Source organism: Triturus cristatus, chromosome 2_1, assembly GCF_964204655.1.
Source record: "Triturus cristatus chromosome 2_1, aTriCri1.1, whole genome shotgun sequence".
Lineage (NCBI taxonomy): Eukaryota > Metazoa > Chordata > Amphibia > Caudata > Salamandridae > Triturus > Triturus cristatus.
Window position 1 is genome coordinate 1,022,799,164 of NC_140581.1, and position 25,810 is coordinate 1,022,824,973.

The 25,810-nt window shown below is 44.8% G+C and overlaps 1 protein-coding gene across 2 annotated transcripts in view; it reads right to left on the reverse strand.

Moving 5' to 3' along the window:
* PLGRKT (plasminogen receptor with a C-terminal lysine) overlaps nucleotides 1-16,385 on the reverse strand; it is a 150,141-nt gene extending 133,756 nt beyond the window's left edge. The window contains exons 1-2 of one of the 2 annotated variants that reach the window (XM_085635060.1): nucleotides 16,192-16,385; nucleotides 7,382-7,468 (exon numbers count right to left, since the gene is read on the reverse strand). In XM_085635060.1, the coding sequence (XP_085491186.1) occupies nucleotides 7,382-7,462 (81 nt within the window). In that variant the 5' untranslated portion in view covers nucleotides 7,463-7,468; nucleotides 16,192-16,385. Of the gene's footprint in view, nucleotides 1-7,381; nucleotides 7,469-16,004; nucleotides 16,058-16,191 lie in introns of those variants that run through there. The other variant, XM_085635068.1, reaches the window with a different exon arrangement.
* Between the last annotated feature and the right edge of the window lie 9,425 nt (nucleotides 16,386-25,810).

Here is a 25,810-nt window from a genome sequence, read left to right on the forward strand (position 1 = left end):
TAGACTTCATAGCTCACTGTGGTCTACTAGAAGGCTTACTATTTATTAACTGCAAGTAACAAAAGGATCTGTGTGTTCATAGCAGTAATCCACTTACCTATCTACATAAAATAAAAATCTGTGATCTGCATGTTACATGATATGCTTTTACAACTTTTAAAAAAAAAAAAACATTTTATTGTATGTTCAGTTGGCATATGTTATAAACATACACATATTAGAGCATCACTTCCAATGAGGTCACTTCCTGTGATGCCACGTGGAATGTAATGCTTCGTGACGTCATGTGCTTTGATAGCACATGTCATGATGTTACTTGCATACTGCCTGACTTGGTCAGTCACCCCCACTTCTTTTTTTAGGACTTGTGCCCTGTCTATTTTAATATTAGTTCGTAGATATGAGTCTCCAGCAGGTCGGCAGCTCCCTGCGATGCTACATTATTGAGGTGCTCACAGCTCAGCCTGGCCTACAACTCGTTTCTGTTTGCAAATGCAATTAACTATTACCTCAGTTAATGCCAGTGTTGTCATCAGCCAATGTTAATGGCCACAGGTGCAGTCACGGTGGCCACAGGTTATGGTGATTCTGTACCTGCAAACTCGAGCAGTGATAGAATTTTTACGAGGAACTGATCGGCGTTTTCTACTGACAACTTTGGTGTATGGGTTTGGACTCTCAACTGGCGAGTTACTGTAGCCAGAGAGATACTTTACATCTGTTTTATAAGATACTGGTAGCGTGAAGAAACATGTTCTATTGTAACCTGTAGCAGTAGAGTCCAAACAAAGCACTGCAACTCGTCGCATTATGCCAGTCATTCCTGTCGTTCGTACTACGTAGTTTTCTGATTATTTTGAAAGGAGCAAATTACAGAAAGCAGTCAGCGATATTCTTGAACGGTTTGGAGGTCTAGATTTTCTAAACTGCAAAATGTACCTGCATGTATGACAAGCAGAATACTGTATGTTTTACCAATAGGAGACATTCAAAGCTTGAAGGCACCCTTAGTTTCACGTCATCCTTCTACTGAATCTTGGATTTTTTAATACTTTTTATGGCTCTTGCAGGTGTGGCCACAACATGCCTCTCCATATTGTTCTTCATTTTTTCAATCACCAATACCATACAACTATCGGAAACTCTCCAAGCTAATATGCCTGGCCTTAACCTCTTCAGTGCCCCGCCCTTTCCCCGCCCTGTGCCGGGCCTTTCATTAGCGGGCGGGGTTCATGACGAGATAGTCTCGTCATGGGCACAGCGCAACCGCGCTCCATGACAAGACTATCTCGTCATGGGCACTGAAGGGGTTAACATAACACTCCACAACACAAAATGCCATACCACATAATTACTCTTCATAACACACAATTCAAATCCACATAATTCCAGTGCACTAAAAGCACGTAATTCCTATCTACATAATTCCACTGCACACCACAAACATCCACACTACAACACCTAAGTAAAAAATTGTTACATTTACAATGCCAATAGCTCTAACTCTCGTTTTCTAAATGATCACTCCACTGCAGACAAAACAACATAAGTAAAAACATTGTCATTTACAACATCAATAGCTCTAACTTTCACAAAATGCAAGACCTATTGCATTGCAAATGCTCGGTTTTCCTGTCCCTAAACGGCCTGTACGCAACGTAACGTGCATTGGGAGTCTGTTTCAAAATGGATTTCTACTGCAAGTGACTCGTTTTTGTCTGTTTCATTCTCTGGTACTTGTTTGTAATAGCCTGCCTTTATACGTGGAGCGTGCTGACCTTACCATTGCTTTCAGTAGGTTGCGTCCTTGCTCAGCTCGGGACCGCGCTCCCCGTGCATGTGCTTGGCTGGGGGGAGGGGGGGGAAGCGTTCTAGACAGCCGCGGGGGCAATTCTTGCAGCACCTGGCTCCCGCTGCTGTGTCTTCTTTGCATGTGGCTGCAGGGGAAGGCAGCAAGGCTGCCTTTTAGCTTCCAAAGTCTTGTGGGGCTTCAGAATTGGTGGCTAGATGACAGTAATAAAAGGAATATGTTCACTTCCTGCTTGACTCTTTCAATTATGGGGGATGAAGAGTCGGTGCCTGTGTCTGGCAAGTCTAGTTTCAAAAGGAAACGTTCAGGAGCTGCAGGATGATGACCTGTTGCAGATCTCCAGGGCAGACTTACAGGACTTGATCACTTCTGAAGTTCAGGCTGCACTGAGTGAGCCTTCTGCAAAGAAACTAAAAGGGGATGAGGAACTGGACAATTCCTCAAAAGGAAAATATGTCCAGGGGAATGTTTTTCAGACATGTTGGCAGATATTCATGAGTTTCTGGGATATGAACCTAAATCTTTGATGGATGATGGCTTCTATTCCCAGAATAGTGCCTCGGTGGTGGATGATTTCCTCTTGCATGATATCAATAAGGAAACTCTGGCAAAGGAATGGCATGATATTGAGAAGCAAGGGATTCCTCGCTCCCTGGGCAAGAGGTATCACCTGGCGCAGTTTGATGAACAATTTCCACGAGTCCTTAAAGTCAACTCCATTTTATCCTTGATGGCTTCTTCCTCTTCCCTGTCTTCTGAGGAGGCTTCCTTTTCTGATCCTGTTAAAAGGAAGGTTGATGCTGCCTGGAAGTGGGCATATGCTGCATCTTATTTTAGGATCAAGGCAAGAACTTATTTCACATATGCCTCACAAGTCCTAATAAAGGATTTTGAGAAGTTATTTGACTGTCTTCAGGATCAAGGGGATTCCATTCCCATCTTGGCGCAGGTGGAGATGTTGGCTCAATTCCTGTCTAACGTCACATTTGGTACCCTGTGGGCTTTCTCCTCAGCAGCCGGGGCATCAGTGGCTGGAAGACGGTCACTGTAGACAAAACCTTTGCGCCTTGAATCAGCACAGAAGGCCTAAATTCATAAGCTGCCCTTTGATGGTCCCAAACGTTTTGGGGACAAATTAAACACAATGGTCCAGCCTTTTGCAAAAGTGAAAAAAATTGCTGAACCCTTTCCAGTCTGTGAAGAAGAAGAAAAAAGAAGAAGAAATATTTCTTCCATAAGAAGAACTTTGAGGGCGGTCTCTCCACTTCTCAGTCCTTTAGTGGACAGGACCATGGTTGGGGGGCTGCATTCACCAACAAACCCCAACTCCAGCATCAGCAGCCCCATGGGACTGGCAAGAAGTGACTATGCCAGGGTAGGAGCCCTGCTCCATTTGTTCCAGGATCAATGATCCAGCTTGATTTCCCACCAGTGGGTTCTGTCAGTCATCAGTCAGTGGTATCGGATTCCATTCCGGGGTCTTTCTCTTCAGGCTCAGTTTCGGGTTACCCCTTTGCCAGGCGACACCATAAAGAGGACTGCTATGTTGTGTGGAATGGAAAAGTTGCTCACGAAGGGCGCTGTTGTCAAGGTGCCAGTGGCGAAAAGGGGCAAAGGGCTTCTGCTCACCACTTTCTTGGACCCAAAACCAGATAGTTCTTACCGCCCAATTCTGAATCTCAAGGCTTTGAACAGGACAGAGAAGCCCTATCATTTTTGGGTGACCACATTGTAGTCATTCACTTCAGTCATCCAGCAGGGAGACTTACTGGCTTCCCTGGACTTGGAGGATGCCTATTTTCACATACCTGTCCATCAAGAAAGCCAACAGTTCCTGGGGTTTGATGTGGACAGGGCTCATTTGCCAGTTTCAGGGGTTGCCTTTCAGACTCTCCACCGCTCCCCGGACATTTACCAAGGGACTGGCTCCGGCTGTGGTGGTTTTGCAGCTTCAGGATTTCTCTACATTGCCCTGCATTGAATGATTGTTTGATGTCTGCTTCCTCTATTCCTAAGGTTCTACTGGCAGTGGAAGCAACCATGAACATGTTCCAACGCCTGGGCTTCAAGTTGAATCTAGCCAAGTCCCAGCTGGTCCCTGCTCAGAGGCTGCATTTTCTCTGCGGTCTTTTCGACACTCAGATAGGGGTAGTGTTCCTCTCACCTGTTCACATTTCTACTCTGCAGTTGCTTCTGTTAGATCTCGTGGCTCAGCTGTCGGCTCCACTCGGACTTGGTTGAGGGTCCAGGGGTTGATGCCTGCCACCACGGCAGTGGTTCCCTGGGCTCCACTGCACCTCAAGCCTCAGGTGAATTATTCGTTGTCTCCCTGGGACCTCTCCCTTGAAAATCACGATTCTCTGGTTCCTCTTACTCCTATTCTGGTCCAGGAATTGGGTTGGTGGCCCCATATTTTCAACCTGGAGAAGGTGATCATTTTCCAACTCCCTCCCCCTCTATTGCTAACGACTGACGCCAGTCTTTGGTGTTGGATAGCCATGTTGGGGTCCTTGGACGCCAAGGGTCATTGGACTCAAGCAGACAGTGCTCGCTCTCCGAATTGGTGGGAGTTGGAAGCCATTTGGCAGGCGATATCGTTCTTTCAGGTTCAGCTGTAAGAGGCAAATCTGTTGGTTTGCACCGACAACCAGGTAACTCGCTGTTACTTGAATCACCAAGGGGGGGGGGGGTGAGGTGCAAGTCTCGGAATCATCTGGCATCCCCGATTTGTTTCTGGGCGGAATCACACCTCAGGGCATTGAGGGCTGTTTAGATTCAGGGTCACATGAACTTTCATGCGGACAGCATGAGCCACAACTGCCTTCTTAAGTTCTGTACCCAGCTGCGGTCCCCCCATTAGGGCGGAGGAGAGTCGCCCTCCCCTGCTGCCAGTGCAGCAAAAATGTAAATTAAAATGGTAATAAAATCAATAACTGTTTTATTTTTCATTGCTTCCAGCCAGAGCAGTGTATGGGGTGGGGCTTCTGCTGACTGGCAGCAGGGAAGTAGTGCTCACTCCACCAGTTTACACTGCGCAAGTCACTTTGGCCAGCCGTCTTGTGACAGCCAGCCTGAGTTGCGCAGTGTAAACCTCCCCACCTTACTGTCTCAGAGCTGGGTGGAGAGCAGGCACTGGCCTCCTGTGCCTGCTGCAGCATCGAGGCAGCCTGCCCCAGTCAATCCTGGTGCTTCTGTCATTCTGCTCATCTACAGCGTCAGGATTTGCCGAAGGGGGTAGCATGAGGCTCCATGAGGTGCCTTCGAGCTGACTCTAGAAGAAAGAAGAAAATGCAGAGCGAAATGCGGGTAAGTACCTTTTTTTTTTAATTATCTCTTTGTAAGACCCCCCCCCCCCCCCAACTGCCCCTCCAGTGTTGAAGGTCACGGCCCGCTACTGTTTGTACCAACTTTCAGTACCCCTGTTTGGAGACATTTGTCTCCGGTTCGGGGAGCCATGGGTGGACCTCTTTGCATCTCCACAAAATTCCCTCCTTCCTTGGATCTGTTCCGAAGTGGTTTGTCCTGAGGTGTGGGCTGTGAATGTTCAGTCGATCCCCTGGCCCTTGGGTCTTTTGTATGCCTTCTCTCCAATTCTCCTCCTCCTGAAGGTGCTGCAGACGATTTGAGTGGAGAGGGTGTCTATTCTCCCGATTGCTCTTCTCTGGCCTCGCTGCCTTTGGTTCCCGCTGTTGATGTTGTCATTGCCTCATCTCTATCAACTGAAACAGACAGTCTGGCTTTAGAGCGTTTGACGTTAGAATATTTGGGTTGCTCTTCTTTGGTGGCCATGGATATTCAATGTTCCCACAGTGCTTCCTCCCTTAAGTGTTACAGTAAGCATCTGGGCTCTTTTGTCAGGTTGTGTGCCTCGCAAGAGGTTGATCCTGTGGTTGGGGAACTGGAAAAACTTCTAGAGTTTCTCAGGGATGTTTTTTTAAAGAATCTTTCACCTTCTACTTTGGCTGCTCAGGGGGCTGCTATCTGTGCTTGTAGGCGTTCAGGAGTTGTGCAGGATGGTGTTGCTCCTTTGGTGGTTCGGCTGCAATAGAGCTTTCGGCTTCGCCGTACAGTCACTCCAGTGGTTGTGCCTTCTTGGGATCTGCCAACTCTCATGCAAGGTCTCAACTGTCCCATTTTAAGCTTTTGTTGGAGGTTGATTTGTTGTGGTTATCTGCTAAGTTGGCCTTCCTGTTGGCTATCACCTTGACTCGGAGATTGGGGAATTTGAGGGCTTTATCTCTTGTCCCTATTACAGTTCCTGCAGGACAGAGTAATGTTGTGGCTGGATCCGGCTTTTCTCCCTAAAATCGTATCTAAATTCTATTTGCAGCAGAATATTGCTCTTCCTGATTTTCCAGGGGAGGAGGGTACTCCGGTTTCTTTTTTTGGTATTAGAGGTTAGGAGGGCCCTTCAAATTTATTTGCAGTGCACCCAGGCCTTTCGTCTTTCTCCTGCTCTGTTTGTGTCCTATTTGGGAGTGGCTAAGGGAAAGAAAGTGTCTATATCCACCATCAGTAGGTGGGTGTGCTTGGCAGTTTGCTAGTCCTATAGGTCTGTGGGGCTAGCTCCTTCTAATCAGGTTCAGGGACACTCTGCTCAGTGTGTGTCTGCTTCCTGGGCTGAGGCGGCAGGTGTCTCTATCCCGGAGAATTGTAGGGTGGGTACTTTGTGTCGCATCATACTATCATCAAGCATTACCATTTCCAGGTGTTGCATGCTTCTGTGGACAATTTTGCTGTTGGTGTTCTGAACGCAGCTTTGTCTTGAACCGTATTTTTCAATTAAACTTTGTATTCAGCATGTAGACTTGGTGTCATGCTTTCTCTTTGTGTGTTTTGGCTTGTAATATCCTCACTAATGTAAGGACTGGGACGAGAAGGTCCTCCTCGTCCCAGTACTGTTCCCTCCCCCCTCCCGCTGTGGTTGTGTCTGGTGTTGTTAATAACAGACACGGTGGAGGGTGAGATGGGTTTATATATTAAAATAAGAAAATGGACTAACGTTTCAAAGGCCTGTCTGGAGGCGGGATCACTTAACTAATGTACAGACTGGGACGAGGAGGACTTTAATCGGGATGATGAAGATTACCTGTAAGTACCGACACATTAGTTGGCTGAATACCTATTCTGTGATGCAGTATCCACATAATGTATCTGCCAAACAGTAGCTAACAGTTGCCTGCTACAGCAGCAGAAGGGCCAGTGCTAACACTTCATATTCCTTGAATCTTTATGGGGTTACACACACACACCGCATAAGACTCCTTCTGTCACTAACCTTGATCAGGGAGGGGGGCGGAGGGAGCTATACTAATCATACCTTACAGACAACCAAACACAAACGAAACAACAGACAATTTCACACACTACAGTACTGAGTTCCCCATGGACAGTGCCTGTATAGATATGTGATTTACAGCCCCCGATACAGATTCCTGTAACATTATTTTCTGTACACAAAACAAGGTTGTTACTATTGTACAGACAGGCATTCTTCACATAATAAACAGCTTGCGGAAAAACCACATAAATCAATGTAAAAAAGAAAAGCGAACGTCAATTACAGCTTACCTGGAGTCGAGAATTCATGCTCATGAACTCCCGCTGTTCCTTCAGGCTTTCATTCATCGATTTTGAAAATAAGAATCCCATGTTGAACTAAAACAAAAAAAATAATAATAATATACATTTCTACATTTTAGGGTGTGAGTTACAAAATAAATAATACCGAGAGAGATTTATGGTCACAGGAAGTGAGAAAATATAGAATGCGTTACCAATCAATGACCACGTACGCGGTTATGTTGTGCAAACCTAGCTGAAATGCTGTGAAACGCTCTTCGGGGTCAATATATGTAAGGTTTATTTACTCTAAATATACTATGAAAATACACTCCCAGACATGGGGGCACCCTCAGTCCCATCTGCTCTTGTATGAGAGACAATCCTATCAGAGGTAAGAGAGCAGAAGACAGGGGGGCTGAGGATGAACCAGGGTGGAGAGAAATGACAAGAGTAAAGAAGAAGACGCGCCACAGAGACAAGTTTAAGAGAGAGAAGTGAGAGGTAAAAGAGAAAATAAGCAAAAGGAAGCGAGAGAAAGAGGGGTAGAAGAGGAGAGAAGAACAAAAATAGATCAAGAGGGTCAAGCGATATAAAGAATTGACAATAGAGATGGGAAACACCCTTTACCATGCATTTTAAACCACGTAGTGCCTTTAAACCGTGGGCACTACATCGAACGCTTCGTTACCATGCGTTTCTTTAGCATGCAAGTCAATAAAGCAACTTGCTTTAGGAAACCTGGTGTTGGATTTAAAGTCCAACACCTTCCCTACAGATAAACCGACAGGAGTTGGAATAATAAATGATACTATTCCAACTTCCAGCGGCCCCCTAACGACTTGCGTGTTAAAGAAACGAGTGGTAACGATGCGGTAGTGACTACGTTGTTAAGCCACGTGTGGTTTAAGCGTGCATGGTTCCATCATACAACCAAAAGAGATAGGAAAAAAAAAACATAAGGAGGAGGCAGGCTGAGAGGAGAGGACATTGAACAGGATAGGAGAGATGCAGAGAGAAAGGGCTATGGGATTTAGTGAGGTGAGAGCTAGAGCAACTGCAAGGCTGTCGAGAGGCGGGAACGCAGAGGTACAGAGCAGGGGAAAGAGAAAATGTAAAGTTGTTAAGGAAGAGCACAGGAGATTACAAACGAGAGACTCTGAGAGGCGACTAGAAAAGTGCATGAACAAGCTGGCACCTGTTATGCATGTATTAATACATTGGACATATTTGAATGTAGCATGATGTTTTGGGCATGTGTTATGTGGTGTGAGCCATCTTCATTTGTTCTTTTGGCAAAAGAACAGACATTTGTAAGTAAAACGATTGGTGCATACTCAGTGATAACACAATTGGTATTTTTTTGGCAGTGTGACCACAATTTTCTTTGGGCAGTAAAATTAAATGAAAAGTGTTTCAATCCTATTGCAACAAAGCAGTGTTGTAGAGGCATACAAGTGGGCATCACTTTGTTCTAGATATTGTGTAGGGCCCCATACATAATTTGTAATGTGACTCTCAGAATATTCTTCTGACACCACCTTTTCTTCAGATAATAGGTAACGCCCTTTTAAGGGATGAGGGAGTGAAATACATGGGTGCCACTCATGTATGGACTTTTCAATCAGCGAGTAATCCCCTATTTGCGAAACCTCCCTTGGTAGAGGGGAGAGGCTTTGGGCTTCATGCAGATCTCTAGGACCACCACCAACATACAAGATAATAAAGCCCATTAGTGTTCTCACAAGCTTGAAAGCAAGTTTTCCAGCAGGGTAGACATTGTGTGGCACCTAATATTATGGCTTTAACTATGCCACACAGCCCACAAGGAATGTGCATCATACAGAGAGACCTCGAAGCCGACCACATTGTTTTAGATGAGAAACAAGAAGAGATACAAGGGAAAAAAGAGAGATTGTGCAGAAAGTGAAATGTTACTGCATTATGCACTTAGATTTTCTGCACAACTATTATATGTCATCAAAATACCTCAAGGAAACATTCAATGCTGACAAGTTCAGATTCAGATTTTAGCTGAAAATGGCCAAAGAGGGAAGGTGTGAAGGGAACAGGCATTTGGACAACTTACTCATAGATCTATGTGACATTTATTCAGGCAGCATAACCAGAGGGATAGCTCTGCTGTCTCAGGCCCAATGGTTACATTGCATTGTATTTCTAACTGCTCTCTAACAGTAAGGGATAGAAACTGAGAACATCTTGGTATAGATCATAGATCGTACAAGTTTTAATTTTTCTATATGCACTGTGTACATCATATTCTCAGCCATCCTTTCTTTAACATATGGATGGTCACCACTGGGTGCATTTGGGCCTATACTATTTCTTGTTCTACATAAATGCTGATCACTTGTATTAGGAATTAGAGTGCACATATGTAGGGTGTCTTTTCTTTTATCTCAGGGTACTACAACTTATTGGGTTTAATACACCACTCATCATCGGTCTTTGAAAATGATTATTGTATCAAACATGGGCTGAATATAAAATAATATATATTTGTTTGTCATGTTTTTAGGTCTCCCTACTCGGTATAAATCCAACAACACTGTACCTTAGTTGGGCGAGGTCCTGATGAAGGTGGTTTCCTTCCTGTAATCCCACCAAAACGCGCGTAGACCACGTGCGCCCTGACCTATCTAGGTTATTTCCATCCATACCTATTACTGGAGATGTCCTGTCATTCTGATACTCCCTATACCAACAAAGTATAAGTGTATAGTATGAATGAGAGTGTACTTGAGTTATGAGTGTGGTTCTGAACATTGATTGGTTATTTGCTGAGTAGGTTGTCTGAGGTCTTATAGATTCTGTACAATTTCCAAAAAATTGTTGTTTATGTTGATTTCAATAGAAAATGATTATTCACATGCTAGAAAATAATGAAGATTTATGTACTACAAAAATGACATTGTGAAATGAATAAAAGAATATATTTTTATAAAAAAACAAAAAAAGTCTTTGTGAATATGATTTAACATGTGTAGCATTTAGGCTTATAATTGTTGATCAGCCCATGTATAAATTAAATTTTGAATAAAAGGAACGTAGGTCACAGAGGAGTTTTATTGCATATTACATTGCATTGTATTAAAAAACCCAGAGGGTAGTGGCCAGTCGCCTTTTCGGTCAGCAACCGGTGTAGCGCAAGGGTGCATGTTGGGCATATAATGAGAACACTTGTATCAGCCCACAAGGGTCTTGCAAATTTAAGCACAATTGCTCCTTTTGTGGGACAGAAGGACACCCAGAGTTTATATGCTTTTAAAAATCCAAGGAGAAGAATATGCAAAAGTTAGGTCCTCTCACCATTTGGAGGTGCTAATCCCTCTCCGGTATCACTACTGGTCTTGAATCCTTGGATGAACCTGTATCTTCATGGGGCTGCCATGCGACAATTGTATTTGGGTTTTCATTATGGTTTCATACTTGCTGCAGGTGTGCAAGAGCCAGAATTTAGCAAGAATCAACACTCCTTAAAACTAGGGATGGACATGGCAAAAAGGAAGCTTGAGATAGAACTGAAACTGGGAAGGGTGGCTGGACCATTTGCAAGCCCCTTGTTGGCAGGGCTTGTTTGTTCCCCTCAGGGCTTGGTTTCCAAGAAAGACCCTGGGGAGTTTAGGCTGATCCATAACCTCTCAGTGAGGTGCTTCTGTTAATGACACCAAAGCCCCATCCCTCTGCTCGGACAAATAGACATCCTTGGATGTTCACCAGATTTGTTAAGACAATTAGACCACGTGCGACCTCATGGCCAAAGCAGACATGGAGTCCGCCATCCGTCTATTTCCAGTCTACCTAGATGACTATCACTTACTGGGTTTCAATTTCAGGTACAATTCTACTATGAGAAGTGCATGCCTATGTTGTGCTCGGTCTCTTGTGCCTACTTCAAACATACTTAGACCTTTATCAATTTTGAATGGTCTTAGTAATTTAATTACTACATTGATGCAACCATTGTAGAAGTATAACAAATTTACAACAATGTCTGTCTAAAAGACACACGACAAACCAAATTAAATGCATATCAAGAATTCAACAGAAATGAAAGGAAATTATAGTGCAGTACATGCAACATACATGAACTACATACAAAAAAAACATTATTTATGACAGCCGGTCAAGTAATTTGACCAAAAACAACAGCAACCGCATTTACAATTGACTTAACATCACTTTATCTACATAGTATTGCGGTTGTTGGACTACTTGGTGAGTATTAAATAATCCAATGTGCATCCCTATTTGCATGGATGTGCTACTCTTGGATTACTATCCTTTTTAGGACCCAGTAGTGTGGTGAACTCCGACGCGTTTCGAATCCCAATGTCCATTCACGGGATTCTCATCAGGGCATAGGACTGGACAGGAGTTGTTCTTCGTTTCATGAGTTCTGACTCGAAGTTAATTGTTGGATATTAAGTTTTTGTGCTGACCAAAATCCATTATTTATTTGAAAAGCACGACTTCTATTGCTGTGTTAGGAAGCAATGTTGCCATTTTCAATGTTGTTGCAACAACGTTACGTTCGAGGCAATTCACTGTGAGAGCCTTCAAAGAGCTCCAATGTTTAGAAACAATGTTGCTGTTTCTTCAATTCCGATTCTGCTTGGACATGGTCTGTTTCTCGCAGAATTGAATTCTTTGCTGCTTCAGTTATTCACTATTTGGACGATTTCCGATTCCTTGGGCCGGGAGGGAGAGAGGGAGAGAGAGAGGGAGAGAGGGAGAGAGGGAGAGAGGGAGAGAGGGAGAGAGGGAGAGAGGGAGAGAGGGAGAGAGGGAGAGAGGGAGAGGGAGAGGGAGAGGGAGAGAGAGAGAGAGGGAGAGGGAGAGGGAGAGGGAGAGAGAGAGAGAGAGAGAGAGATATTCAAGCAGAATCTAAGAGAGACATGTTGCAGGACCTTGCTAGCTGGCAAAAGAGAACACAAACTTGTGCGGTGATGGGAGTGAATCAAAGAGGACTCTATTGAACTGAGTGCTCACATAACAAACCGGAATAATCTGCTCCTGGGCCTTGATATGTGCCAAATAGACATTCTAAATCCCATGGGGCTCTGCCTAGACTTAGAGAGGGTGGGCACACGGGAAAGGGGATGGGGTTGGGCAGAATCCAGGGCAAAGTAACCCAAGCATCAGTGTCATTTCATTATATCTGTTATAAATTTCTATGTAGTGCTACGTTTTAAGTGTATAAATTAAAGTACTTTACTTTTCAAAATAAAGTACTGGGTCGGACAATCAGTGATTGCATTGATAAAGTGCTAAGTAATGGCTAAGATCTTAGTTTCTGCACCCCCAGCCAACCTCTCTGAGAAAGCTGTGACTGCTCGCCACTACTACCACTTAGAGTAACGTGATGAAGAAGCTGTACTTGTCTCAGTTTGCAGAGCCACAGTAGGACAGACCCAGATGCAATTTACCCAAGCTTCCCCAAGGGTGAGGCCTAATAGCCCCTGCTTGCCTTGTGCCCTCCCACCCCAAAAGAGTCTAACACCTCCATTAAGGCAAAGCGTGTAAAATGAATGACTGAGAGGGGGAGGTGTGGTACGGTAAAATTATTTGCTGGTTTTATATTTGTCAGTGTAATTAGAGGGTGACACAAGGAATTAAACCACCTCACTTAAGTGTCCCACAGTCAAACTATATTTTAGTACTTCGAAGCAGCTTCTTGGAAGGATACAAACGCTATACAAATAGCATAACACAGCATCTAAAAATGCTTTGCCCACATTGAAATATATGCCTCTTTGTTTATTTATTTATAAATATGTGCACCCTATTAAAATAACTGTGGAACGTACGGGCCCTATTCAGTAGGTCTGACTCGGCAATGCATCAGTCTGCAATAACTACTGTTATTATTTCTTTAAAAAATACATACAAGATTTGGCGCCACACAAAGAAGTATTACTGTCCTGGGTGTTTAGTTTATCATTCCACCTCTTATGGAGTACTTGCACTGCAATACATGAGAGACTTTTTCACATTTCAAAAGGTACCCTGAATCAAAGGAGATGAAGGGGCCTATTTACGAAAATGTCACACAGTGCAGCAAGGTGACAGAGAAAGGGCAGGGATGTGCTGTATTTAAAGCCATACGGCACATTCCTGCTTTTTCCCCTACGCTGGCACCCTTTTGGCGGCCTAGTGCCAACGCAGGCACCTTTGCACCATGCTGCAAGGGTGCCTGTGTTGCATGCAGGATTGTTTTTGCGCAGGCAGGGTCACCTTACTGCACAAACACAAGCCCGATAGGTATATTCCTATTTCTATGGTGCTGCAGAATGCACCACACATAGAAAGAAGTAACGAGGAGAAATAAAGATATTTTTCCTTGTGACGCAAGTGGCCTTGTATGGCTTCATAAATCTAACTTAAGGTTTGGGTCATGCATGTTGTGTGGTGCAAACCACTCATAAATAAGACCGAAATTCTTTGTCTCATACATGTATAGTACACAGAAAGCAATCGTTTTTGTTTGCTTTAAACTGCAACACTCTTTTTTTATGCTTTAGTCAGTACCCATGTGCATGTTTTTACCTGTCTGACATACCCATTGATTTGATCTTTCAACCTGTCTTTCTTGATTTTGCATGCATGTAAGGTTCCGGTTTATTGTTTTATGAAAAGTCTCATCGTTTTCCCCATATTAGTTATTAACGTTTTCTCCCTCTATATTTTCTTGTTAAAAAATAAAAGTGTTGCCAAACTCTGAACAAAATCCACTTTTAAAGGGTTAACACATCCAATACACATTTATAAACAACAAGGGGAACCAAGAGAAGTCAGCCAGGGACCTTGGGAATCTATTATCTTACACTACAGTGGTCCCTAGGGAATTAGGGATAGTCAAACACAAATGAATATAGACCCAGTCAGTACTATATTAAGTAAACTTGTCCAGCCGGACAGAGGTTTAATATTTAATCATTAGAATTATAGGAAATGTACACACAAAAATACTGAAAGTGGGACACAAGCCTGCATCCTACTACAAAATCAAAGACAACAACAAACATATAGGGAACATTCAAGGGACGCACCGACGGACGCAGACTACCCACATTCTGCCGCGAGGACCACATAATTAGGCCACCGTGCCGCCTGCACCAACTCCCGTGTCTTTCACCCAGTTTCAAGACCGGCAGAGTTAATTAACTTGGAGGCTACGGAAAACACACCCGTGGCTCCCGCCTTGCCTCGCATATTACTCCAGCTGCCATTCTGAAAGGTTCATACTTCCCACCACTCGGACGTGGCATTACCCGGATCCCACCCTCTTGGTAATTTAAGGCACTAATACATAGGCATGCTTATTTAATGTCCTGATGATGATCCAAGCATTGTTCACGTGGATCGAAACGCCGTTGACACCATAAAACACCTTATACAATGTCTGTAATGCCAGCATTGAGCATGGAAAGGTGTCCCTTGCAATTTGTTTACTGTATTGATTATTTTTGCATTAACAAACCGTGAGCTTTGCCTGAGCCTCCCTTGAATGTTCTCTATATGTTTGCTGTTGTCTTTGATTGTGTAGTAGGATGCAGGCTTGTGTCCCGCTTTCAGTATTTTTGTGTGTACATTTCCTATAATTCTCATGATTACATTTTAACCTCTGTCCGGCTGGACAAGTTTACTTAATATAGTACTGACTGGGTCTATATTCATTTGTGTTTGACTATCCCTAATTCCCTAGGGACAACTGTAGAGTAAGATAATACATCCAATACACATAGGGTGACCAGGCATCCCGGATTTGACAGGACGGTCCCCGTTTTTCACCAGCTGTCCGGGCAGATTTTGAGAAATTTAGCTCATGGCCCGGTTTTTTTTAGAGGGTCGACTAAAAACGGGGGGAGGTGTTTTTTTATGTTTACAAAGTAGGGATAGTTAGCAGTTGTTCCAAGAAAGCTATTTAATTCACAGGCAAGCTACTGGGTTTAAAAATTGCATCTTATGCAGGGCACAAGTCCTAAAAAAAGAAGTGGGGGACGCTGACGTCACGACAGGAAGTGACGTCACGAAAGGTGGCTTGCACCATCAGACTCATTGCCTCGCCTCACTCACCCCTTAGATGCGATTGCATCAGAGAAGCCAGCGCGTGAGCAGCGTTCTGAATGAGTTCCGATCTCGTCCCAGAGAGGCCAAAGAGCGAATGTGTGGCAACATTTGCTCCAGTTATCGAGCTCCCGGTAAAATAAGTAGGGGGACGCCGTCCACCCACGTGGTACCCCGACTCGAGCCCTGATCTTATGTATGTTCTTACTGCCTGTTTTGTAATTCTCTGCTGAGGAGTGCTGTCATTCTGAGCGCTCGCTTGACGTAAAGTTATAGTCCTTCTATTTTTGTGAAATGTCCCATTTTCTTGCTTTAAAATTTTGGTCACCCTAATACACAGGCACAAATGCTATCTATATCCATGCTAGCACATTAATGCCAGCCCTATAGGCTACGCAACTGGGTATTTTTACAGTCCCATTTCTCTGACGAATGTGTATGTCAAAGGGTGTGCACATTGCAACCAATTATACATTCTGACGATTTGGAAACCACGCTGTCAGCAGCACAGACTGACAATGGTGTTCAAAATGCAGCTTACTTTGAAGCCCCCTCCCTTGTCCAGCGCCTCGCTGCCCGGTGTCACAACGCACTCCAGTGCCTGCAGCCAATCCCCAGCACTCTCTTACACATTCCCTCCCACACGCCGATACAGGCTCAAGCATTAGTCAAGGACAAACACTGACGGTCACCCACACGCTGCCATTTGGGGTTTTGCACGCACATACCGGGGACACTTAGGAAACGCCGGCTGGTCTGTATGTGTGGCAGTCAAGTCCGTGGACGGAGCGGCGGTAACCTATGGACGGAGTGTCTACACGAAGGCGGCGGTCGCTGCTGCTGTTGTTGTGGGTGTGCCGCTGGTGTACACCGCGCTGGTGGCCGACCAGAGACAATCCCTGAGTTTATCCTCAGCTGCTCCAGTCTCCGCTCCGCACCGCTTCTTACTGCCAGCTTCAGCAGCAGGCGGAGAGAGACTGGGCTGGCCTCACGCACGGGCAAAGTCTGTGGTTTCGTCATGGCGGTCGCAGACAAGGGAAGTACTGTGTAGACACTCTGTGCAGCAGCCACCCCCCCCTCAAACTTGAATGGGGCTGGTATTGTTAACCGCCGAAGTTTTTTGCCCCAATGTTTATATAGCGCGAAGCCGCGAACTGACCAATAAGTATTGGAGCGCTTTACATGAGCACCAGGTACACAAGGACACGAGGGTTTTCGGTGTAGTACTCCTAGTTTGAGGAGCGCCGTGTCGGGTAGCAACATATTGATTCCACTACAATACCATTCACTGCAGCGCTCTGAAGTTTCCCTTGGTCACAGTGCCGTCTTAGGACTTTTGGGGCCCGGCCAATAGGGGAGATGTGAAGCCTCTCTATTTTGCATGTGACATCACAGAAAGTGACATCATAGGACAATTAATCTTTTTTGGCATGCTGAACTGACCTATTGCTTTTCTTTGAATCTTGTACTGCTGCATTTATGATGGAAAAATGAAAAGGCAAGTTCCACAAGGCAAGAAAATTAAAGCAGTATGAACTATTCACATGTGGTATAAGGAAATTACTTGAGACCTCCTTTGGTGGAAGTCTGTGCTAGTGATAAGTTTTCACTACAATTCCTTTTACTGTGCCTGGAAAAGAAAGTTTGATGATCAGGACCGGTTCTAGCAGGGGGGCCGGGTGGGCCAGGCCCACCCAAACACTACCTTTGGCCTACCCAGTCACGGCAGAAGAGGTCACTGAGAAAACACTTAAGTGCTTCCTCCATCTCAACGTTGCAACGACAAAATGTATTCACAGTCTTTCTATAATTGAAATTTGGCAGGTAGAGGTGGAAGGGCAGACACATTAACAGAGAGAGCCGAGCTAAGGCTCTGTCTTGACTCTTAGAGCCCATGCACAAGCCGAGCCCTGAAAAGGTTTGCTATGTAAAACATGCAACCAACATCACGTAAAATATGATACAGTTTTCAAAATTCAAAAAAGTGTATTTCTTTAACAAATATAAGCTTTTGCATTTATATGTCACAACATAGCGCTGCACTAAGAAGTATTTATTCCAAATGATAGTTTTCAAACATGAGCTTAGAGTCATTCCTGCCCGTCCTCACACTGGTGACAGTGCCATTAGTGAACCAACAGGCAAGGCAGTTGTCACATGGACGCTGTATGTGGCTCAGATTATTATAGAGCAACATTAGTCTATTTAATCAAATACAACCGGTTTTTGTATAATTGGATTTCTGATTCATGTATTTGAATGTCTTTTCATGCGCAAATATGAAGAAAAATGAGTTTTGGTGAAATAAAATATTTTCTCAAACTCACACAATCTGCAATGTATCCAGGTTTTTTGCTTTCTTTTGTACAAATCAGCCACTAAATGGCTCTCTTTTTATCTCTCCTTTTTATGTTAGTGCTTTGTTTTTACCTCTTTGTGTGGTTTTCGGCTGTTTTTATATAGTGTGAACTCAACCTGGAGATTTTGAAGCGCTTTACATAAACACCAGTTACATTACACAAAGTCACATTCATTTCATTTAGGCACTGGAGATTTGCCCAGAGTCACAGGATATTTGAGCCAACACTGAGACTCGAACTTTGCTTGCTCTATTCAAATGTGGGATGCTCTGGCCCTAACGCCACATACTGGGTAGATTGAGGGTGGCAGGCAGAAGGTACGTGAAAGCTCCTCTCAATATGGGCTCGAAGTTCCAACAGGAATTCAAGCTGAGCCAGAGCCAGGCCTCAAGCCCGGATCAAGCTTTCAGTGCCAGCCTTCGTAATGTGAAATGCCAAGGCTTAGGAGTGGTAAAAGGGATCTCCTTAACCTTGAACTACTAGTCAATCTTCTTGGAATCCTGGTGCTGGTGCTAAAGCTTAGCCTACTTGAAATCATAATAGTTGGGCTCTTACTCTCCAGTAACTCTGGGCGCTCTGCATGCCTGTTTGGAAGAAGATATGATGTAAATCTTGGGCTTCTAGGCTGCCTACAGAATGGACAAAAAAATGGGCCCACATTGGCCCACCTGAACGAACCCCTGGCCTATCTAGAGGAAAATTCCTGGAACCCGGCCTGTTGATGATGCACTTATTTTGGAACCAGCCAGCCAGTTAGGAGGATAAGGCAGTCAACAGCTTTGGAGTGAGTGTTTTAACACAAGTGTGTGCATGTTGAAGAAGTCTACCAGTGCTGCTACTATGAGATGAGTTTAGGTCTTTGTATCTTCTGGACGGAGAAACAATATCAGTGTTAGACCTGGCACCATTGGCGTGGGTCTCCCTTCCATTTTTTGCTGTTGCCTCCTGTGTTTTTGCTATATGTTTTGCTGGTCTAGATGCTTTGGGCACTGTGCCACTGCTATTAAGTGCTGCAGTGCAAGTGCTCCCTATTGTAAAGTGTTGTATTTGGATTAGTGACTTCATGATTGGTTTATTTGATTAACTTGTCAGACCCTAGTACAGTGCACCATGTGTGCCCAGGGCATGTAAATCAAATGCTGCTGGTGGGATTGCAGCACTGGTTCTGCCACCCACAGAAACAGTTTGTAAAGTGTGTCTCAGGCCTGCCATTGCAGAGCCTGTGTGCAGTCAGTGACTGCCATGTCGACTTAGTAAGTGCACCCACTTACCAGTCCCTAAACCTTCCCTTTGCTTCATATCAGACACCCCTAAGGTAGGCCCAAGGGCAGGGTGCATTGTAAGTACAATGTAGGAAATGCCCTGATGTGTGTGGCATGTCCTGATAGTTAATTACAGCCATTTTTGTTTCTCACTATTGCACGGCTACCAGTCCCCATAGGCCAGAATGGGCAGATTGATTATAACACCTTATAATCCTAACTGACCCAGGGAACATGGTAGAAATTCGAGTTTAGGATGCCTGGACTCAGAATGATAAAATACATCTTTTAGTGAAGTTGGTTTTAACATTCTGTGTTTGAAAATACCACTTTTAGAAAGTAGGTATTTTCTTACCTAACCATCCAGCCTGCCTCTGCTAGCTTGTGTATTGTGTGTCTGGTTTTGTGAGTGACAGGTGCTGGGGGATTCCAAGAGACAGGGTGAGTCAGCACAGGGCTGAATAGACCTGTCTGCATGTAGAGTGGTGGGAGGAGTAGCACCTCGGCCTGAATAGGGCTGTGCCTGCCTTCCACAATGCTGGCTCCACCTCCTGTGGTGCGTCTGATGACCCTGGCCCACACTGTCACAGGAAAGAAGGAGTCCTGTAAACAAAGGGCTCCAGGACTGCACAGAACTGGTTTGGTCTAGGTACAGACACTCTCTGCCTTCAGAGACAAAGGATTTTGGTGTATAAAAGGGGGGACCCAGACCCCACAACTTTAGATCACTTCTGGGAATCAAGACTACCCTTTGCCACGGAGAAGAACCAAGGAAGCTGAAGGAGGAGACTGCCCCAATGCTGTGCTGTTGATGTTGGCCTGCGGTGGTTACTTTATTGCCAAGGAAAGGAGAAAAGGAACTTTGTGTGTACTTTTGCAATCTTGAAGAAGAATCTCCAAGGGCTTGAACTGTGCTTGCCACCTGCCTGAAGTCTCAGGGATACAAGACTTCACCACCAGCTTCCCTGAATTCCCTTGCTGTGGAATTCTGCCTGGAGAGAGGTGCCTACTGTTGTTTGGGCCCCCCGAGAAGACTGCGAGTCGCTGGTAGCTGGAAGAGCGACACAACGAGGAGAAGCGTGTCGCCGCCACAGCAGTTGCAGTTGCAACGCCGAAGAAGCGTGCCGCCGCTGCAGCTGTTCGACGTCACATCATTGACGAAGCGCGTCGCATCACCGGAGAAGCTTGTCGCCACCGCAGAGGTTGCCGTTGCATCACCGGAGAAACGTGTCACACGGCCTGTCATGGCTCAGAAGTTACAGAGTTCGCCGCACGGCAGTCGGGCGTGCACGCATTGCATCCAACATTGTCGCATCGTATCAAGAGGCCATTTTCTCGCATCGCACCGGATCGTCGCATCACATCGAAGTGCCATCTTGTCACATCACACCAGATCACAGTAAGCAACCAATGCATCACCTCCTCTCCGGTAAGGAACCGACGCATCACCTCCCCCGAAGCAAGAAACCGACGCATCACCTTCCCTGAAACCCTTTTATTTGTATTGCGTGACGCATCCAAGGTACTTTGAGAGTAAAGTGTCACATTTACCATCAACATTGAACTAAGCCATTTCTATCATTTTAGAGACTATTTTTGATTACAGTATTGTGGATTTTTGTCGTTTGGTCTTGTGTTAAGTCTAGTAAAGATTACTTATTTTTCTAAACTGGTGTGATGTCCATTTTTAGTGTTTTCACTGTATTACTGTATGTGTTCACAAATGCTTTACACACTGCCTCTGAGATAAGCCTGTATGCTTGTGTCAAGCTACCAAGGAGGTGAGCAGAGGTTATTTTAGGAGTGTACCCCCTTACCCTGACTAGAAGCAATGGTCCCTATTTGGTCAAAGGTACCTACTAGAGACCCCCAGTTCTAACAATCGGCAATTAGGTTTTGCATCAAAACTACTGAGGAACTGCTCAGTTACTTAGCTAGAAACTGGAAGCTGACACTTTACTAATACTCTGAAAACTGGTTTTCCACTCTTGGAGTTATTAAGAAGTTATTGCATCGCGTTGCTGCGGGGATGTTGCTAAAGAGCTCTTGCTGTGGTGATGACCTAAGTGGGGGAGATTACTGTGACGGACCTGTTTTAGGGAATGCATTATGAGTGTGTCAGCAAGTGTGACTTAATATATGTAGTCAGATTTTGTTTATGGAGGTTTTGCAGAGAGCTGCAATACGTTTGCCATACTTGGAGGCTAGCACTGGCTGACAGAGGTCACAGAGGAGCTTTCCCCTGCAGCCTCCTAAAGAAGGCGCTGAGGATACACTATTGCACTGCTTGTTTTGGACACCTTGCTTATTGCTTAAACACAAAATAAATCTCAAGAACAGCTCACATCACTATAAGGCTTCATCTAGAACCTTACACTTAAAACAAAACATGCTAAAGTTTACAATTACTAGAGTAACATTCAAGTAACAGTTGTGTGTCACTCCAAATGTCATATTCATGAGGTATAGATGCTACACGTAAACACACAGCAAATACTGATATGTCACACATAGGCAAGGTAGTAGTCAGTAAAAATAAAATGCCTCCCACTTTAAACCAAAGCTCTTACGGTACCAAGCAAACAAAGTAAGTCATTGCAACCCTCCCCAGAAGAGCTCTCTTCCATCCAAGGATCTAGCCATTCATCCTTCAATCCACCTGCTGATATCCACCATTTAACATTTAAATTCTGTCATTCAGTCATTCCTTCATCCATCATTCAGTCTTTCACCATTCAGTCCGTCCATCCATCAGTTCGCCCATCCATTTCCAAACCTAGCCATCATCCAGCCTTCCATCCATTTAGCCATCATTTTACTCATCCATCCACCCCTTTACTCATCCATTCATCCATCCACCATCCCAATTGGGCATCTATCCATCAGCCTTTTCAGTTATCCATCCACCCAACCATCCATCAACTCATCCATGCATCCGCTTACCCTTTCAGCCATCCTTTCACTTACTCAGCCATCCATCCACCCACCCACCATTTGTTACCTGCCCATTCATTCACTCATCCATCCATTATTTATTCCATATCTCCACCCTCCCTTTCACTCATGTATCAATTTTTTCACTCATTCATTCACCTATCCATCCCGTCAATCATCCATCCATCCTCTCTTTCACTCTCCATCTCCCTTTCACTCAGCCATTCATCCTTTCACCAATCCATTCACCCTTTCAACAAACCATCTGTCCATCCATCCATTGACCCTTTCACTCATCCATCCTTTCTTTCACTCATCCATCCATCCTTTCGTCCACCCGCCCTCCCTTTCACTCATCCACCCTTTCACTCATCCATCCACCCATTCACCCTTTCACTTATCCAGTCATCCATCCATCATTTCACTCAATTATCCACCAGTCACTCATCCATCATCTGCCCTTTCACTCCGTCTATCCAGCCTGCGTTTCACTCATCTATCATCCACCTTTTAACTCATCCATCCCTCCTTTCACTCATGCATCCGCCCATCCTTCAACTCTTCCAGTCATCCATCCATTTACCCTTTCATTCATCGATCCCTCCTTTTACTCACTAATACATCCTTTCTCTCATCATACATCCATCCACCCTTTTACTCATCCATTCACCCTCTCACTCATCCACCCAGCCAATCATCCATCCTGTCACTTACTCACCCACCCACCCACCCACCCTTTCACAATATTTACGAGCTATGCCTTTGTCTGAAAAGTTGCAGACAGAAGAGGCCCATCAAGAACTCCACTCCTGCTGTAGTTCTTAAAGCAAGGGGTGGGGATTAACGATGGCCCTGCACATAGGCAATCTGAAAACTTGCAAGTCATGATTCATGGATGATGCAGATTGCCAGGACGTGAGGTTACTGTGATGTGGTGTTTTGTTTTCTTTTTTTGCAGTTTTACATAGCGCAAACTCGGCCCAAAGTCTTTGGAGTGCTTTGCACAAGTACCAATAATATTACAAAAGGTCAGATTAGTTTTTTTATTTTTGAGGCAGGGGGAATTTAAGTGATTTGCCCTGAACCCCAGGATTTAGAGCCAACCCAAGGCCTCGTATCTGGTTCCCCAGTTCCATTAAACTACTCCCATGTGCTGTGAGGCCCAGGGGCGGCGAGGGAGTTTCATCTCCTGGGCTTCATGGCCATAGTGTAGCATTGCGAGACCAAGGAAAGAGTACCCTCTGACCCGGGCCTCAAAGCCCTGGATAATGGCCGCAAGGCCCAGGGAAGGGGCCTCCACATCTGGACCTTATACACTGATCCAACGCTATTTACTGCATTGCACTGCAGGAGGTGACAAACATCATGTTTACTTTGTTAAAACGGGTGAATGCGTCATAGGAAAACGATGAACATTGACAAAATATAAATTTTCACTGATAAAGTAAAAATGTTGTAGCAATCTTTGTGAACGCACACAACACAGGTTGGTTTTGTAAGGCCGCTAGTAGTGCAGAGAGGAACATACATGGGCAGAAGCAGTGCACACTTGCTCTAGCACAAGTATTATAGTGTAAGCGTCCTTTGTATACAGAGCAGGTGAAGGTATGGTAGCACATGTGTAAACTCCAGTTACACACAGATAACATGCAGCATGACTCGAGAGTGCCCAGATTTTCTAAAAACAGAAACCGTACATGGCACAAACATCGAAGTACGTCTAAAAATTCAAAGACCTTTGGGCACAGAAAGACTCTCTTAATCACTTGGCTGCTAAGAATCTTTTAGAGGCCCAGGAAAGCGGGGGTGGGGCTACCATAGGCCACACAGCACTTGAATAATGGCTGAAAGGGCCAGAGAAGGTGACCTGATGCCTGAACCTTGAAGCCTGATTCAGCGCTTCAAGGCCCAGGGGAGTGCGCTTTGATAAATACTGTTGCCATGCTGGTCAGATCTGGCTGCTCCCTCCTCCCCCAACCCACCTATCCTCACTTGATAATGTCCAGGGGGTCCTTGGAACAAAAGGGGTCTTCTATTACCTTGCAACCCAAAACGAAAAGGCAGACAATGCTTAATGGCAGGTTTTTAAGAGAGGCACTGCCCTGAGGTTGTGAGTCAACACAATTGTTGGCTTTGCTGCTGCCCACTTCCCCACCCACCTCTGCACCCCCAGCAATGCCAATAGGCCCTAGAACCAGCAAGTTCAAAACACTTCACTCAAAAAATACATTTGCATGTGATTGGTTGGGGAAGGAAGCTCTGGAGTAGCAGGTGGACTGAATGATATTGTGGCCTTTGACAGTGAAGCTTGAGCCTCACCTTTTCGACCTGAGCGCAAGATCCTGGGTAGCTGCCCACACGGCCCATGTGCAATTAGCTGGTCTAGTCCAGGTTTTTCTTGGCATTCTGATTCATGTGGTCCTGTTTGCATAAAGGAATAAACAGGATCTCTACTATTAGGATGCAAAAAATCTCAACTGGAAGAGCCAGCTTTACCCCAAAAGTCTTAAGACACTTGAGAGCTGTTGATGTTTTATCTGTCGCTATCAGAACATCTGCCGAAGCACATGAGTGGATCACTAAGAATGAGACTGAGTTTCTGGTAAATATCAATTCCAGGATCCCCTACTTCTACGTCCTCCCTAAGATACATAGAGGAACTGCTCCCCCTCCAGGCAGACCTATTGTTTCAGGTATAAGGTCCCTTCTAGAGCCCCTATACAATTTTTGTGACCACTTCCTACAACCACTAGCCACAAGAACTCCCTCTTTTCTCAAGGATACCAGAGACGAGTTAAACCTCATTGAAGAGATCAATGATACAAGCCCTGTCGATATTCTTGTCACCCTAGATGTTGAGGCTGCCTATACTAACATTCCACAAGATGCCGCCTTGGAAATGATAGAGAACACCCTGCTGTGCAAGGTTTGGACATCACCCTACCCAGTGAGTTTCATTCTTGAGTGCGCCACCCTGGCACCTAAAGAAAATTTCTTTCAATTTCAAGACCAGTTATACCACCAACTACAGGGCACATCTATGGGCAGTACATTCGCTCCTTGTCTGGCATGTCTATACATGGCCAACTCTGAAAAAGAAAACATTCTGTGTGGTGACAACCCCTTCTCTGCCCACATCATTATATGGCGTCAGTATATCAATGACATACTCATACTGTGGCTGAGTGACATGGAGACTTGTAACAACTTTTGCAAATGGATCAACACCTTGAACCTCTTCCTTAGATTCACTGAGAACATTTCTGCTGACAAACTCCCCTTCCACGATTTGTTGGTCTCCCTCGAAGGACGGATACATACCATCATGTACAAAATTCCCACGGACTGCAACAGTCTGCTTCGATATGACAGTCACCACCCTCAACATTTGAGAGATAATCTGCAGTTTAGGCAATTTCGGTTGCTTCGTCGCGACTGTAGTTCCACTATTGACTATGATCAACAAGTACGCCACTACATGTCTTACTGTGTTAAGGTGACTCGAAAAAAGGCTAAAAACAATAAAAGGGCAGCACTGTTGGAACCATGCATGCGCATTCAAGATGATGATCTGACATGTGGGACATCGTTCCTCCAAACTCCAACAAGATAAGGAAAATCATTAGGTGACACTGGTCAATATTAGAAACAGGGTCCCTCATTTTCTCTGCCCCACATTTTGCATTTAAATATACGAACAACATCAGAGACACTATCGTACACATCAGACCAAGGGTAACTACCAGACAGGCATAGCCACATTTATGGGGTTTACCACCTGTTGTGGGACA